Here is a 15,382-nt window from a genome sequence, read left to right as displayed (position 1 = left end):
GAGTAACAATTCTGTGGCCCTAATAACGTTTCTGTGGCCCTAAGTAACAATTATCTGGCACTCAGTAACAATTCTGTCTGTCCCTGAGTAACAATTCTGTGGCCCTAATAACGTTTCTGTGGCCCTAAGTAACAATTCTCTGGCACTCAGTAACAATTCTGTCTGTCCCTGAGTAACAATTCTGTGGCCCTAATAACGTTTCTGTGGCCCTAAGTAACAATTCTCTGGCACTCAGTAACAATTCTGTCTGTCCCTGAGTATGAATTCTGTGTCCCTAACTAGCGTTTCTTTGTCCCTAAGTAACGATTCTGTGGCCCTAATTAACAAATCTGTGTCCCTGAGTAATAGTTCTCTGTCCCTAAGTATCGTTTCTCTTTCCCCAAGTATCGTTTCTGTGGCCCTAACTCTGTCCCTGTCCCTAATACAGAGCGGTCTGCCTCTGTTCAATGACTGCAGGCAAATGAAGAATTCCAAAATGGCCGCTATTTATAGCTCGACCATTACACAGTGCTAGCTGGCTGGCTGCTGATTGGCTGATGCGATCACATGCCGTTGAGGAATGCATTATGGGTCAGCGCGCCTTGTCTGCGCGCCTTCCCAGACATCCCCGCTCCGTCGCCGCACATGTCAGCCGCCATTTTCGGAAAAAGTTCGATTCGCGCGTCCGAATTAGGCTATTTTTCGGATTCGGCGCGAATCGAAATTTTTCCAATATTCGACTCGAATTCCACTTCGGCTACTTCGATTCGCTCATCTCTAAAGATAATGATAACCATAGTGTCACACACAAAATAATTATACATTTCTAATTCCTATACACGTCCACCAAGGTCACACTTGAAATTTGCTTTCCTGTCCCATGATTGGTCAGATCTTCTCTGGTACCTGTAAAAGCAGTCCAATTTTATTTTAATAGGATCAAATTTCAGATTAGAAGAGGGATTATCTCTTTTGTCTACAATTAATTTTTGCACCATTGCTCTTGGCACTGTAGTGATGAATTATCTTTTAGATTGGTTATAACCATGACCCTAAAAATACATTGTCAGTCCTAATTCATTTAGATTCAATTAAGCTGGAAAAAACAGTTGATGATGATGTCACTTAGACAAGAACCTTTCTATGTCATTATAGACAATTATCAGGAGACCATGACAATCAATTACAAGTTGGAAAGAGAAACATCAAGATAATTATACAATATTAATAAACATAGTGCCACACATAAAATAATTACACATTTCTAATTCCCATAGATATCCACCTAGGTCACACTTGAAATTTGCTTTCCTGTGCCATGATTGGTCAGATCTTCTCTGGTACCTGTATAAAAGGTGATCCAGAAGATGAATGTCACACCAAGCTTGAGAGAGAGAAGATATTTCACATTACAGGGTAGGAGAATTCTGAACAAGATGAATGAAAAGGTCTTCCTCCTGCTTCTGGGCTGTGTTACGGGGCTGGTGACCAGTCTACCTCTATCAGCACCAATACAGGTGAGATGATGATCTGGCATGAACAGTACAGGGGACAGGGGAAAACTAGATTTAGGAAAAAAAAAACATCCTATAAGTTACTGACCATAACAGCTAGTTTTCCCCTTTAGTTTTGGAGAAAGTGGTGAGGGGTTAGGAATCTTGGCAGATTTTACCAGTCGACTTCTTATTACTGTCTGGGTCCCCTGTAGGGAGATTTGACCATTGTCTTGACCATTGCCAGAAGGTGATGGGAAAGTGATGGGAAATCCACAATGTTATAGATGTGAACAGAACAGGGGGTACGCTATAATCTTCCACTGATGACTGTTGTGGTAACATCTAAGAACAACTAAGAAAGGGTTTTACCTTCATTTTAAGAGATTTTCAGGAGGGCTGTGGAGGACTCTGCCAGATGGGGATGGGTTGGGGCAAGGCTTGTTATCTGTTATTATTGTATATAATTTTAAATAAGTTATTTATACAAAACATTTAATTTTCAGTACTATCTAGCTGGAGTGAAGAAAGATGGTAAGCTTTTTAACATTCTTATATAAAGAATCATTTTTGATATGCTTCTATTCTTTATTTTGTTTATCCTGCTTTTTTCCCAAGTCATTAGTCCTTTTTTAATAACATTCCTAATCCTAACTCCAAATTCCTAAGTCAATCATTTTTTATATTGCTCTATTGCCCCAATCAGCCTGACCAGAGAACCTATAAAATTATATTTTCTTTGTCCATCTAGATCCACCCCTGAGGAAGAATGTTCCAAATTTTTATAGATCTGATGGTAAAGATCCTTTACCTTTCACCGATGTAAAACAATGCAGCTCATCCCAAAGAATGATGAAACATTTTAAATGCTCACGTGCAGTATTCTCCTTCCCATTAAAAATTATTATTTACTGTAATGTGGATTTGAACTTGTAAATATAATGTGACTACTCCATGAGTCATTTCCCTAGCACAGTCCCCTCCTTCATTACTTCTCTTCTGGGAGTGTCCAATTACTGCCTGTGCTGGCCCAGCATCTCTGTCCCTCCCCTCACCTCCCTACATAACCTTTTATATCGCTGCCAGGGGAGTGAAGAGGAATACTATATAGTGTCACTTGAGCAAAAGCTCTGAGTCTGCTGGCACTGCTGACATCACATACAAGATGGCAGCAACCAGCAGCAGTTTCAAGCTTTCAGCTGTTTATAAAAAGAAGGTTTTTTTAGTAAATGACATGCCTAAAATATGTTACATGCACTGATAATCCTAGAATCATCTGTCTGTTTTTTGTTAAAACGAATTGTCTGGAAGCAGGGTCTCTTTAAAGTCATCTCCCTTTACTTAGATGACGGTGTTAATGGAACTCAAGGCAATGCAGGCACAGACTACAAGATTATAACATTACCCAACCAGATGTTTCACAGACCAGGGATAGCTTTGTAGAGCTGCCATTTTTTATTATATGATCAAAATTTTAAAAAGGGGTCACTTTCATTTTTGTGGTTGCAATTATTTGACTAAATGTGCCTAATGGGTATTTTGTATATGCAGCCCCAAAGAGTGAAGGCTCAGAAGTCCATCAAGGGATCTTCAGCAAGATTTTGCACGCTAACAAAGGTAAATATTCTAAATCACAGGATTCCTTTCTGCATTATGAGGACGCTATATCAAGGCAAGGCAATAGATAATAACAAATTATAATGCACAAAGTTGTGCATTTCATGATCCTTTAAACCAGTGGTCTCCAAACTGTGACCCGGGGGCTGGATGTGGTCCTTTGATTGCCTTTATCTTGCCCTTGGGGCATTATTCAACCAACTGTCACCAATGATGGGGCACTATTTCCTCTACTGACACCATTTATGGAGCATTATACTTCTCTTTTATATCAACAAAGGAGAACTATTCCTCTCACTGATATCATAGTTACATAGTAAGTCTGGCTGAAAAAAGACAAAAATCCATCCAGTTCAACCATTAAAAAAAAAAAAGTTATAATCCTATACCCACAGTTGATCCAGAGTAAGGCAAAAAAAAACCAGCAAAGCATGAGTTAATTTGCTCCTGCAGGGAAAAAAATTTCTTCCTGATCAATGGGGCACTATTCCGCCTATTAAAACCAATGATGGGGTGCTGATCCCGGGCCATTTTCTACTCCCACCAGCTACAGTCCGGACCCCTAAAGTCTGATGGACAGTAAACTGGCCTTTTGCTTAGAAAGTTAGGAGACCCCCCGCTTTAAGCCATGCACTGGTGGACTAGCCAATAGCATGAGAGGAGGAATACTGTGCTTTGGTCTTAAGCTACAAACTCTTTATCATTGCTGGATGAATCTTTAAAATCAGTATTCCACAAAGACCGATGGTTTATTCCTATTCGCTTCTACCATTGCAGTGACACTTGTGAGATGAAGAGGTTGATTATTAAAAGAAAATAGACTGTTCACTTTGCAAAGGAAATTGTACTTTGCGTGGGAATTTAGTTGAAAATCAGCATCAATATCTTTACTAAACATGTGTATTCTTTTTTTTTACAATTTCTACTTCTGCAGCTACAATTAAAACTGAACTCCAGGCAGATAATAAATTCCTAAAATAAACCCTGGACCCTGCATTCACTATATCCGCTCTCCCTGGACCCTGCATTCGCTATATCCGCTCTCCCTGGACCCTGCATTCGCTATATCTGCTCTCCCCGGACCCTGCATTCACTATATCCGCTCTCCCTGGACCCTGCATTCGCTATATCCGCTCTCCCTGGACCCTGCATTCGCTATATCTGCTCTCCCCGGACCCTGCATTCACTATATCTGGTCTCCCTGGACTCTGCATTCACTATATCTGGTCTCCCCAGACCCTGCATTCACTATATCCGCTCTCCCTGGACCCTGCATTCGCTGTATCTGCTCTCCCCGGACCCTGCATTCACTATATCTGGTCTCCCTGGACCCTGCATTCACTATATCTGCTCTCCCACAGTACACACAACATGGAAATGCAATCATTTTAGTAAATATAAACTGCTAAATACCTTTTCTCATCAGAAGTCAGAGCAGTCTTGTGGCTTCTATCTGTGTCCAGCCCAGCAGTAGCTAAAGCTTGTAGAAGGAGTTTTCTTTCTGCTCAAGAAGTATGGAAATCCCCTGACCTCTGTCATGACAGTGCTGATTGGCCCTGTGCTGATCACACGCACTCTCCCAACAAAAAAAAAAACCTCTCTAGCAATATACACTAAACTGAGCATGTGCATGCCTACGGTTCAGTCTGGAGATAAGTGATAGTCGCTTGAAAAAAGGGGGGAACAGAGATGAAAGGATCAAACAGCCTTTTTTCACAATGCAGAGGATTACCCCTTAGGTTCCACAGTGAGTATAACAAGCATGCTTTACTGCATATACAGACTGATTGTACTTGTCAGGCACCGCCCGGCGGGATCTCTAGTGACCCACAGAACAGGATTCCCCAGGGCGCAGAGTCTAAGCCCCAGTCTGCCTTTTCACCAGAACCCCTGATGGTGGGGATGGACTTGGTGCGAGACTGAAACCAGGTCGCAACCCCTGAGTGCACCCAACTGTGGTAGAGGGGTCCCGCCGAGGGTACGTTCCGGGGGGGGGGTGAGCCTGCTGTGAAGAGGCTGACAAGTCCAGGTCCCGAGCGGGATGGATGGATGACAGTCAGGAATGAGCGTAGTCAGACTAGCCAGGTCGGTAACGGTGGAGGCAGGTAGGTACCAAACAGTAGACAGAGAGCAGCCGGGTCACGAGCCAAGATTCAGCAACGGGAGGTCCAATAGTAATATAACAACAGGCAGAAGAGTAGTCAGGGACGAGCCGGGGGTCAGAGCAGGAGAAGGTCAACACAAATCAGGACAAGCAGGATCGGCAACAGGAACGCACTTCAGAACACGGGTACAGGAACTAGACCTTGCGGCAACCTAGTCACCGTCTGGCCAGTTTAAATAGTGCGCCCTGCACCGTCATTGGTGCAATTGCCAACTCCGACGCCCAGGTCCTAGTGCCTGCACATTAGTGCACCTAGGCAATCTGTGTATGTGCAGACCTGTGCGCCGCTGCGAGACCCGCAGTCCCTGACAGTACTGTTGTGGGTTTAGTAACACTTTAATGCAGCCCTGTATTCCTTACTACATCTTAGTTTTACTGTTTTAAATGCAAGTGATGTAAGCACCTTAATTTGAATTAGAATCAGCCTCTTGCAGTCCTTATACAGTAGAGCTCAGACTAGGGGTGGGAGAAGTAGCACAAGGAGTAGGTTAGCTGTGCTGTAGTGTCTGGTCCATTGTAATAGAAGGAGAGAGCAGAGTGACAGAGATGAACTCATCAGTCCTATAAGTGTTACTTAACTGCAGCAGAGGAAAATCAGGTCTTCTCCCCGGCCAAACAGGGCTGTACTGTGTCACGGAACTGAGTAAAGCCGGGACTGTGGGCTAAGTGAAAACAGATTCCTCCAGAAGGACAAATCTCCCCCTGTGCCTATTGTGTTCTGTTGGACACCCCAACATTGTATTGTACTGCATCTGATTGGGCGCAGCCACTGTAAGTTCTAAATTTCCTATCTGGATCGTTCGAAGGAACTTTCATTCAAAAGTTGTTGGGTGGAAGGGCCGACATAGCCACCCACATAGCAAATTTCAGTCAGCTGTGTATGGGCAGCCCAAATCTAATACATTTTAGAGTATTAACTGTAACCATTTTCTGTATTTTCAGATAGCGAAACACCCCTGTATGGAGGTGACATTCTGGTACAGACTGACCGCAGCGCCATTAACTGTACTTCTTGCCTTTGGCCTAGAAATGATGATGGCATTGTTCCTGTTCCCTACATCATATCATCCACATTCAGTGAGTTTCCTCCATTTTCTTACAGTGAAACATTCATTGCTATTTGTTATTTGTAGAAACCCAACCTTCTATCTCTGTTTCCAGGTCCCAGTGACCTGAATAGTATTACACTCGCCATGACAGAGTTTGAGTCATTGACTTGTGTGAGGTTTGTGCCTCTTACGACAGAAGACGATTATCTCAACATCTCACCTGAAGATGGGTAAGGTTGTCTTGTCTAACTATTGTCCAATATATTTCTCTACATAAAATGAAACATTAGGGATCATTTAAACATTTAACATCTTAGACTTTAACGCACGTATCTGTGCATGACTGCTCCTCTTTCCTCCAAAAACACTATAGAACTCCTCTGTACCTTTAAAAAAAAATATAGGAAAGTCACAGGACAACAACAAGGTGTTTTTGGTGGTCTCCTTTTTCTTTTTACCTAGCAGAAACAGCACTTTTCCTGGGAAATCCTTTGTTTGCGACATGCATAGGGATACACCTGCCGCTATGAGTTAGAAAGTTCAAAGGTTTAGCACAAACTGATACTGATTGCTTTCTTTCTGTATCTCAGATTTAATCATTGTTTCTAACAATCCAATTGTCTTTGACTCTTAAATTATATTAAAGTGCAACTCTTTTGAACTGGATATTTACTATTTTTAGCTGTTACTCATATGTTGGAAGAGTTGGTGGCAGCCAGACAGTTTCATTGGGTGGTGGCTGCGTCTATAGTGGGATTATACAACATGAATTAGAACATGCCCTGGGCTTCCACCATGAACACGCCAGAAGTGATCGTGACAACTATGTTGATATCAATTTCCAGTATATCTCTGAAGGTAATGGGGATATTTACACAAAGAGAATTTAGCCATGTTTTCTAAAAAGAGACATTACCACTGCTTTTGTCTTGTTACAGGACACCAGGGTAATTTTGTTAAAGCGGACACTAATAACCTGGGCAGTCCATATGACTACGGTTCAGTGATGCATTATGATGCGTAAGTCATGACTTTTGTGTTAGCTGATGAATTACTAATAAATTCTAACATATTTTAATGGTAATATGTCGATCTTATCTCCATTCAACACTTTCCAGCTATGAATTTACTAACACCTCAAACAAACCCACAATTGTCCCCAAGCCTGACCCCAATGTGCCTATTGGACAGAGAATTGGACTGAGCGTCTTGGATGTCCTTAAAATTAACCGACTTTATCAATGCAGTAAGTTTCTGTACATTCCAATTTTATGAGTTTGAAACATTAGCAACATTTTCTAATTGCATTTTCAGTGAATTTTTACATTTTTGAAAAAAAATGTTTAGACAACAAAAGCAAAATGTGCACTTTATTTTCTGGGCCCAACTACGGATGCACACAATAAATACTGTACACTGATGTGGTATCCCCATGCATCTCAAATTCATTTTGGGTTCTGTATTGGTGGTGGGTCATGGCAATGATAAGAAAGATAAATTTAAAAAATAATTATGGCTTACAATGTGGCCAGTTTTCTTTGAAAAACAGATTCCCACTAAGATTTACCACCAAATGAAGACTCAATTTGGCCTGAACAAAACAAGGTATAATTCACTGGGATACACAAAGTAGTTGCAAAAATAGTTTTACTAGCACATGCTAAAATTGCAAAACTGCATTCAGGCATTAAGGATTGCTTTTTTCTTCACCATAAAGGGGTTAAGCTCAAGGTTCCTTTGATTATAAATTCAAAATTTCAGCAGTTTTAATCTAATAGAAGGTAAATACCCCTCCCCCATTTCCCACAAATCCATTATTAATATGATTATTAGTCTGTTCCTCCAGTAACTAAATACAATATTTATGCCTATTTCTTACTTCTCAGGTGTCTGCGCTACCTTGCTTAATAGTAATACAGGAATTTTCACATCTGCCAACTATCCCTTTGCTTATCCTGATAATGCTGACTGCGTTTGGTTGATCAGGGCTTCATCAGGGCAGGTAAGGAAACAGGAATGTAGATATGCAATCTTAAATGTCTAGCAACCTAGCTGTGAAAATCAATTACCATATGAAGAATGTTTTGTAGACCACCCGAATTTTACATTTATAAAAACAACTGAGAATTGACGAATGTAGAGCCAAGGAATCGGTCCAAATACTCCCCACCTTAATATTACTCTTTTTACTTTGAAATATATACAGTATAAGACTACAGCGCTTTGTTTTGTCGTATTTTTCCACGGTGAAAGAGTTTCAGAGATGGATTGAAAAAGAGGAGCCATAGTGGTGGTTTGACGTTATGGCTGAGACAGAGATATGGAGTTGGCCCTGTAAGATGTAAATGCCTCTGAACCTCATACTCTGCTTCAACCACCAATGTCTCCATATGTTGGAATAATACTTCCCTTCATTACGGCCCACTTTATAGTCTTCAGACTATCGTTAATTAATTATTCATTAATGGATTAATTTGCTTTTACAAGTATGTTACCGATAGAAATAGTATTGCAATATCCAAAGACACAGTATTAAATCAAAGGTTTCTTTGACTTTATTCAATATAACAATAAACTAAAGACTTCTGTTAAGAGTTTATTAAAGCTTTTTGAAGCTTATTTGTCTTATTGAAGATACTACAAGTAATGAATCAGTAGGCAGCAGAAGAGTTCTGTGAACTGGAAAATCAATTAAATACAATTACATGTTTGAAGAGACATCTTAGTTACATAGTTAGTCTGGCTGGAAATAGACAAAAGTCCATCCACTTCAACCATTAAAAAAAAAAAGTTATAATCCTACACCCACAGTTAATCCAGAGGAAGGCAAAAACCCCAGCAAAGCATGATCCAATTTGCTCCTGCAGGGAAAAAAATTCCTTCCTGATCCCCTGAGAGGCAATCGGATATTTCCTGGATCAACTTTACCTATAAATGTACAGAAAAGAGACTATGGAAAAATCATCCAGTGTTAACCATTTTGGTGTCAGAAAAAAATTTTCATCAATATTGAGAAACTTCCATTTATTTCTGTGGTATCCCTAATACAGGAATACAGGGGGATCTTTAAAATAAAATAAAGACAACAAGAAAAATTTGAGCCCAACAAGTTCTCTTAGAAATTACTGTAAAGGGTTACCACATAGTTTAAATAAAACTTTTGAAAAACATACAGAAAAATCATGACCAGCTATTCAATAAGAACATTTTTTAAAAATCCATAAAGAAATAAAAGTTACAGTATGCAAAATCAAGTATACTATATTTGAAAATATATCCCCAACCATGGTTCTACTATTCATAAATATAAAACAGATTAAAGATCTGGTCCAATAATTTAAATTGTTCCTTGTTTTTGCTTCTAAAGCAAGATCTCTAATGATTTTCAAATAATAAATTGCAGCTTTGCACAGACTCACTCATGCTTGCTAAAAACATAAATGGCCCTTATATTTGGATGCAGAGAATCCAAAGCACGTTAAAAAGATCATAAAAGCTTCTCAGATGGACTGATTTTAGACTCCAAGCACATGTTACATAGTGGCATAGTTAGTCTGGCTGAAAAAAGACAAAAGTCCATCCAGTTCAACCATAAAAAAAAAGAAGAAGTTATAATCCTATACCACTTATGTATTATACATGGAGATCATATCCCCCCTTATGTATTATACATGGAGATCATATCCCCCCTTATGTATTATACATGGAGATCATATCCCCCCTTGTGTATTATACATGGAGATCATATCCCTCCTTATGTATTATACATGGAGATCATATCCCCCTTATGTATTATACATGGAGATCATATCCCCCTTATGTATTATACATGGAGATCATATCACCCCTTATGTATTATACATGGGGATCATAACCCCCCTTATGTATTATACATAGAGATCATATCCCCCCTTATGTATTATACATGGAGATCATATCCCCCCGTATGTATTATACATGGAGATCATATCACCCCTTATGTATTATACATGGAGATCATATCCCCCTTATGTATTATACATGGAGATCATATCTCCCCTTATGTATTATACATGGAGATCATATCCCCCTTATGTATTATACATGGAGATCATATCCCCCCTTATGTATTATACATGGAGATCATATCCCCCTTATGTATTATACATGGAGATCATATCCCCCCTTATGTATTATACATGGAGATCATATCCCCCTTATGTATTATACATGGAGATCATATCACCCCTTATGTATTATACATGGAGATCATATCCCTCCTTATGTATTATACATGGAGATCATATCCCCCCTTATGTATTATACATGGAGATCATATCCCCCCTTATGTATTATACATGGAGATCATATCCCTCCTTATGTATTATACATGGAGATCATATCCCCCCTTATGTATTATACATGGGGATCATATCCCCCCTTATGTATTATACATGGAGATAATATCCCCCCTTATGTATTATACATGGAGATCATATCCCCCTTATGTATTATACATGGATATCATATCCCCCCTTATGTATTATACATGGAGATCATACCCCCCTTATGTATTATACATGGAGATCATATCCCCCTTATGTATTATACATGGAGATCATATCACCCCTTATGTATTATACATGGAGATCATATCCCCCTTATGTATTATACATGGAGATCATATCCCCCCTTATGTATTATACATGGAGATCATATCCCCCCTTATGTATTATACATGGAGATCATATCCCCCTTATGTATTATACATGGAGATCATATCCCCCTTATGTATTATACATGGAGATCATATCCCCCCTTATATATTATACATTGAGATCATATCCCCCCTTATGTATTATACATGGAGATCATATCCCCCTTATGTATTATACATGGAGATCATATCCCCCTTATGTATTATACATGGATATCATATCCCCCCTTATGTATTATACATGGAGATCATATCCCCCCTTATGTATTATACATGGTGGTCATATCCCTCCTTATGTATTATACATGGAGATCATATCCTCCCTTATGTATTATACATGGAGATCATATCCCCCCCTTATGTATTATACATGGAGATCATATCCCCCCCTTATGTATTATACATGGAGATCATATCCCCCTTATGTATTGTACATGGAGATCATATCCCCCCTTATGTATTATACATGGTGATCATATCCCCCCTTATGTATTATACATGGTGATCATATCCCCCCTTAATCTCCTCTTCTCAAGAGAGAATAAATTAATTAGTTAGAAATATCTATAGCTGTGAGATTGTTTAACAGAAATTAGAATCCTACATATGCCTATGGTTTTGTTCTTTTTTCTCTCTTCTGAAGGACTGTTCAAGCATTTCCACGATTACATTATATTGTAACTACATAATAACCCAGTTTGCAGTTGCAAATATGTGAAGCGTATGGTTTTCTGTAGATAATACATTTTCTTTGTGTCACTTTTTAGGCTTCACTAAAATTCAGTAGCTTTAATATCCAGTCCTCTCCTAACTGCGAATCTGACTACATAAGGATCTATGATGGTCCCTCTAAGGACTCTCCTATGTTGCTGGGTAAAATGTGCGGCAGTAAAACCATCCCTTTACTCATCGCCTCCACAAGTCATATGCTGGTTGAGTTTGTCAGTGACGGGGCTGTTGGCGGGGTCGGCTTCCAAGCTACATATAGCTCAGGTATGCTGATTTATTTTTATGGTAAAGAAAGTGTTCAGGAAACACTGAAGAATCATAGATGCAGAGCCAAGGAGGAACTATTGACACAACAGTCTGATGTCTTCTCACTTCTGTTTGCAACTTTTGAGCTAATCCATAAAATCTCTTAGTATATCCAATCAGAATGAACCAGTCGGTTTGGCCCTGTCTCACTATAAAGTTGTTTATAGATTGTTCAGTGTGTATGTTGGTCAACTTTAATTTAACACTGACTCCCTTCCCCAGCACTGCATGAGATCAATGCTAGCTTTGCTTAGGGCAGTTTGGAATAAGTACAAAAACTTACCCTGGCAGCCAGTGCTCATCTATGCTCTCCAATGTTCTGGTATGTGGGCGAGCCCTCAACCTGTCCATGTACAATTCATGACTGCTGATCCTGTGTTGTACTTGATGACATCTGAGAGTATGCGGCCAGGGGAGCAGCAAAAAGAAGCATCTTCAGTCTGACAGCATGGAGGAAGCCTGTGGGAGGGAGAAATAAGGTAAGCATTTCAACCTATTTATCTCCTTTTAGACTAAAAAAGCATTTAACCCAAGCAGTGCCGCGGGGGAATACAGGATCAATACATTTTACAGCAGCCTGCATTTTGGCTTTGAAGTACTTACTCTATTTATGACAAAATAATAGGTTTGCATGGTAGCCCTCCAACCTCAACTGCAGTAATTTACCATCAACATACTCCAATTTTCCCACTTGTGTCCTATGAAATGCTTCTGGGTAAGGTAGAACATGTGGCTCTCTCCCTTTCCTGCCCTGATGCAGTATTTGGTGCCCGAGTTGCAGATCTCTATGTCTGCATTCTGCTATGAGGGTTGCAGAGTGGGATCCTAGCCCAAGATTAACCTGGAACTCTGAAAGGGAAGCTAAACTATATATACAATATATACATAAATATAAAATGATGCCATATACTAATTCGAATCTCCTTACCTTACGGTATTGACTGTATCTATATTCTCACAGTTCAGTGTGGAGGAACCTTCTTTAACACTCAAGGCAGCTTTACATCTCCGGGCTTCCCAGAGAACTACAGTGCAAACATGAATTGCAACTACACCATCACAGCTCCTGTTGGATATAAGGTAAACAAGATACCTCAATAATTCTCTCTAATTACTAGACTTCCTAATTTTCTAAAAGTGTCACACAAACAGGTGACTAGAACTCATAACACATTAGTTTGATGGTCAATGGGAGGAATGCTGCTCAAATTTGTGGTCATTAGAAAGAGTTACCCCCTTACAGGTAGCGAAAAAGATCAGTGGTGTCAGAAGGAACTTATCTGCTCATTGCTCAAGGAACCCCTAACAACCTCCTGGAGGAACCCTGGTTGAGAAACCCTTGTTTAGAACATTACACTACATTTCTGTTGGCAAATCTAAAGTAGATTGCTCCAATACTATCTACCACCAAGGCTTTCTGGATCATTTCCCAGTGATGACAGGAAGTGTTGGTGGTATTTGGTGACAACTGGTGGCGTGACGTTTGTAAGATGTTTATCAGGCTTTACATGATTTTGCAGCCCTGGGCTAGTTCCTGCCATCCTGATTGAGAGTAACAGAACCACAGGACAGAGGAAGGGAGGGTGCTGATCAGTTTGAGTCTTTTGTAGAAAGTTAAATACACAGAAAACAGCCAGTGATGTAGGAGGAGAACAGAAGATCTCCCAGCTCTTGCTGTTTTATTCCTTGTCTGGCAGTTGTAGATTGGTGACCACTACACTGCGGGATAGTAAAAGGACTTCCTCTTCAACAATATTCCTAAGCACTGCCTTATATGTGTAGTATCATCCTTAATATCAAATAATATTTCAGGTAAATTGTAGCGTCAAGGAATTGTAAGCAATACAAATTATGTGTTTGTTTATTACATGAACACACCACTGTCATGTTAGTCATCATTTTATTTATTTTTCAGATTGCTCTGAGAATCAGTGATTTCCATGTAGAGTATGCCAAATTCTGTATGCATGACTATCTAAAACTCTTCATGGATGGTCAACAAAGGGGTCCATTCTGTGGTGATCTCAGCATCCCTGTGTTGTACTCCAAAGGCAATTCTATGGTTCTTGTATTCCGCAGTGACGGGTCTAAGGAGGCGAAGGGCTTCCAGGCCTCTTACACCTTCAGTGAGTAGCTTCATTCTATCTGCTTATATCTAATATCAGCAATGGGAGTTACAGGAAAATAGTCCCATTTTGTTAAAAAGCACATATACCTTGAATGATATTGCCTTCAGTGCTTTACATACATATACATACATTTGATAAGCTTACCGTAAATGATGATATTAGTACATAGTTACATAGTCTGGCTGAAAAAAGACAAAAGTCCATCCAGTTCAACCATAAAAAAAAAAAAAGTTGTAATCCTATATCCACCATTGATCCAGAGGAAGGCAAAAAAAAAAAACCTAGCAAAGCATGATCCAATTTGCTCCAACTGGGAAAAAAATTCCTTTGATCCCCCGAGAGGCAATTGGATATTCCCTGGATCAACTTTACCTATAAATGTTAGTATCCAGTTATATTCTGTGTATCCAAGAAATAATCCAGGCCTGTATTTCTGTTTTTCTTTTTTTATTATTATGGATCAAAAGTTCTAGGTATTATTTAAATATGAATTTAATATTTTCTGACATTGACCTCTCTTTGATTACAGTTAAATAAAAGAGCAACAGATGGCACAAAGAGAAAATCTACCAGTTCTGGAAGTAAGCTGGCGTCACTACAGGACCCAACATTGATTTGATGGAGCACATATATAAAAGTTCACACATTTGTACATCTATATATAATGATTAAATCTACTATATATTGGATCATGCCAGTGTTTGCAATTACTTTTGAAAATACAAAATAAAAATTAACATTTTTTTTCTGATTTATACCTATTGTTCGGTATTTGATTCGCTTGAACAAGAATAGGGAAGCTAATTTTGGTGTCTTATGGTTTTAGTTTGATTTACATTCATTCCATATTGATAATTCTTATAACTATTTATTTTGTTTCCCTTTCGTATTTTTTATTTTGGGGAAATGGTTGGCCATTTCTTTTGAGCTATAGAAGATAGTCTGATCAGATGTTTCCCTTGCTTTCTTGAAAATAAAACCTATTAAAGCATTTATCCATCTGTGTTATTATTTTCGAGTGACTATAGTCCCTAATTCCTAAGGATGCAACGTCACTTAAAGTGGACATTACAGTAAAATACAAAGTCCATTCCCATGTGAATTGCACTGCCTAATAGTAGTTCAACAATGGAAATGTAAAAAAAAGGTAGATTTCTTACAAGATCCTGGGGAATGCAGAACAGCCAAGAAGATATTCCTGCACTGGAATAGAGCAATCT

At 39.2% G+C, this 15,382-nt stretch overlaps 1 protein-coding gene across 1 annotated transcript; it reads left to right on the top strand.

Moving 5' to 3' along the window:
- The first annotated feature begins 1,415 nt into the window (after positions 1-1,415).
- Positions 1,416-14,167, top strand: LOC149439239 (embryonic protein UVS.2-like). Its single transcript, XM_089659307.1, has 12 exons — positions 1,416-1,496; positions 1,979-2,006; positions 3,024-3,089; positions 6,196-6,330; positions 6,415-6,532; positions 6,985-7,160; positions 7,241-7,322; positions 7,421-7,548; positions 8,189-8,304; positions 11,766-11,991; positions 12,995-13,113; positions 13,949-14,167. Exons 1-12 carry the CDS (start codon positions 1,416-1,418, stop codon positions 14,165-14,167), a joined length of 1,494 nt encoding a protein of 497 aa, XP_089515433.1.
- Positions 14,168-15,382: the final 1,215 nt, after the last annotated feature.

This window comes from Staurois parvus, unplaced genomic scaffold (genome assembly GCF_062004578.1).
Source record: "Staurois parvus isolate SC_StPar_1 unplaced genomic scaffold, SC_StPar_1.0 ptg001146l, whole genome shotgun sequence".
Taxonomy (NCBI): domain Eukaryota; kingdom Metazoa; phylum Chordata; class Amphibia; order Anura; family Ranidae; genus Staurois; species Staurois parvus.
Note: the sequence above shows the minus strand (reverse complement) of the source record. Positions and strands in the feature narration are given on the sequence as shown.

Excerpts from the sequence above, each read along its gene's own strand:
- LOC149439239 (XM_089659307.1), top strand. The coding sequence starts at position 1,416 with ATGAATGAAAAGGTCTTCCTCCTGCTTCTGGGCTGTGTTACGGGGCTG. Across the intron at positions 7,161-7,240 it reads TTTCCAGTATATCTCTGAAG|GACACCAGGGTAATTTTGTT; the intron begins GTAATGGGGATA and ends GTCTTGTTACAG. Across the intron at positions 11,992-12,994 it reads CCAAGCTACATATAGCTCAG|TTCAGTGTGGAGGAACCTTC; the intron begins GTATGCTGATTT and ends ATATTCTCACAG.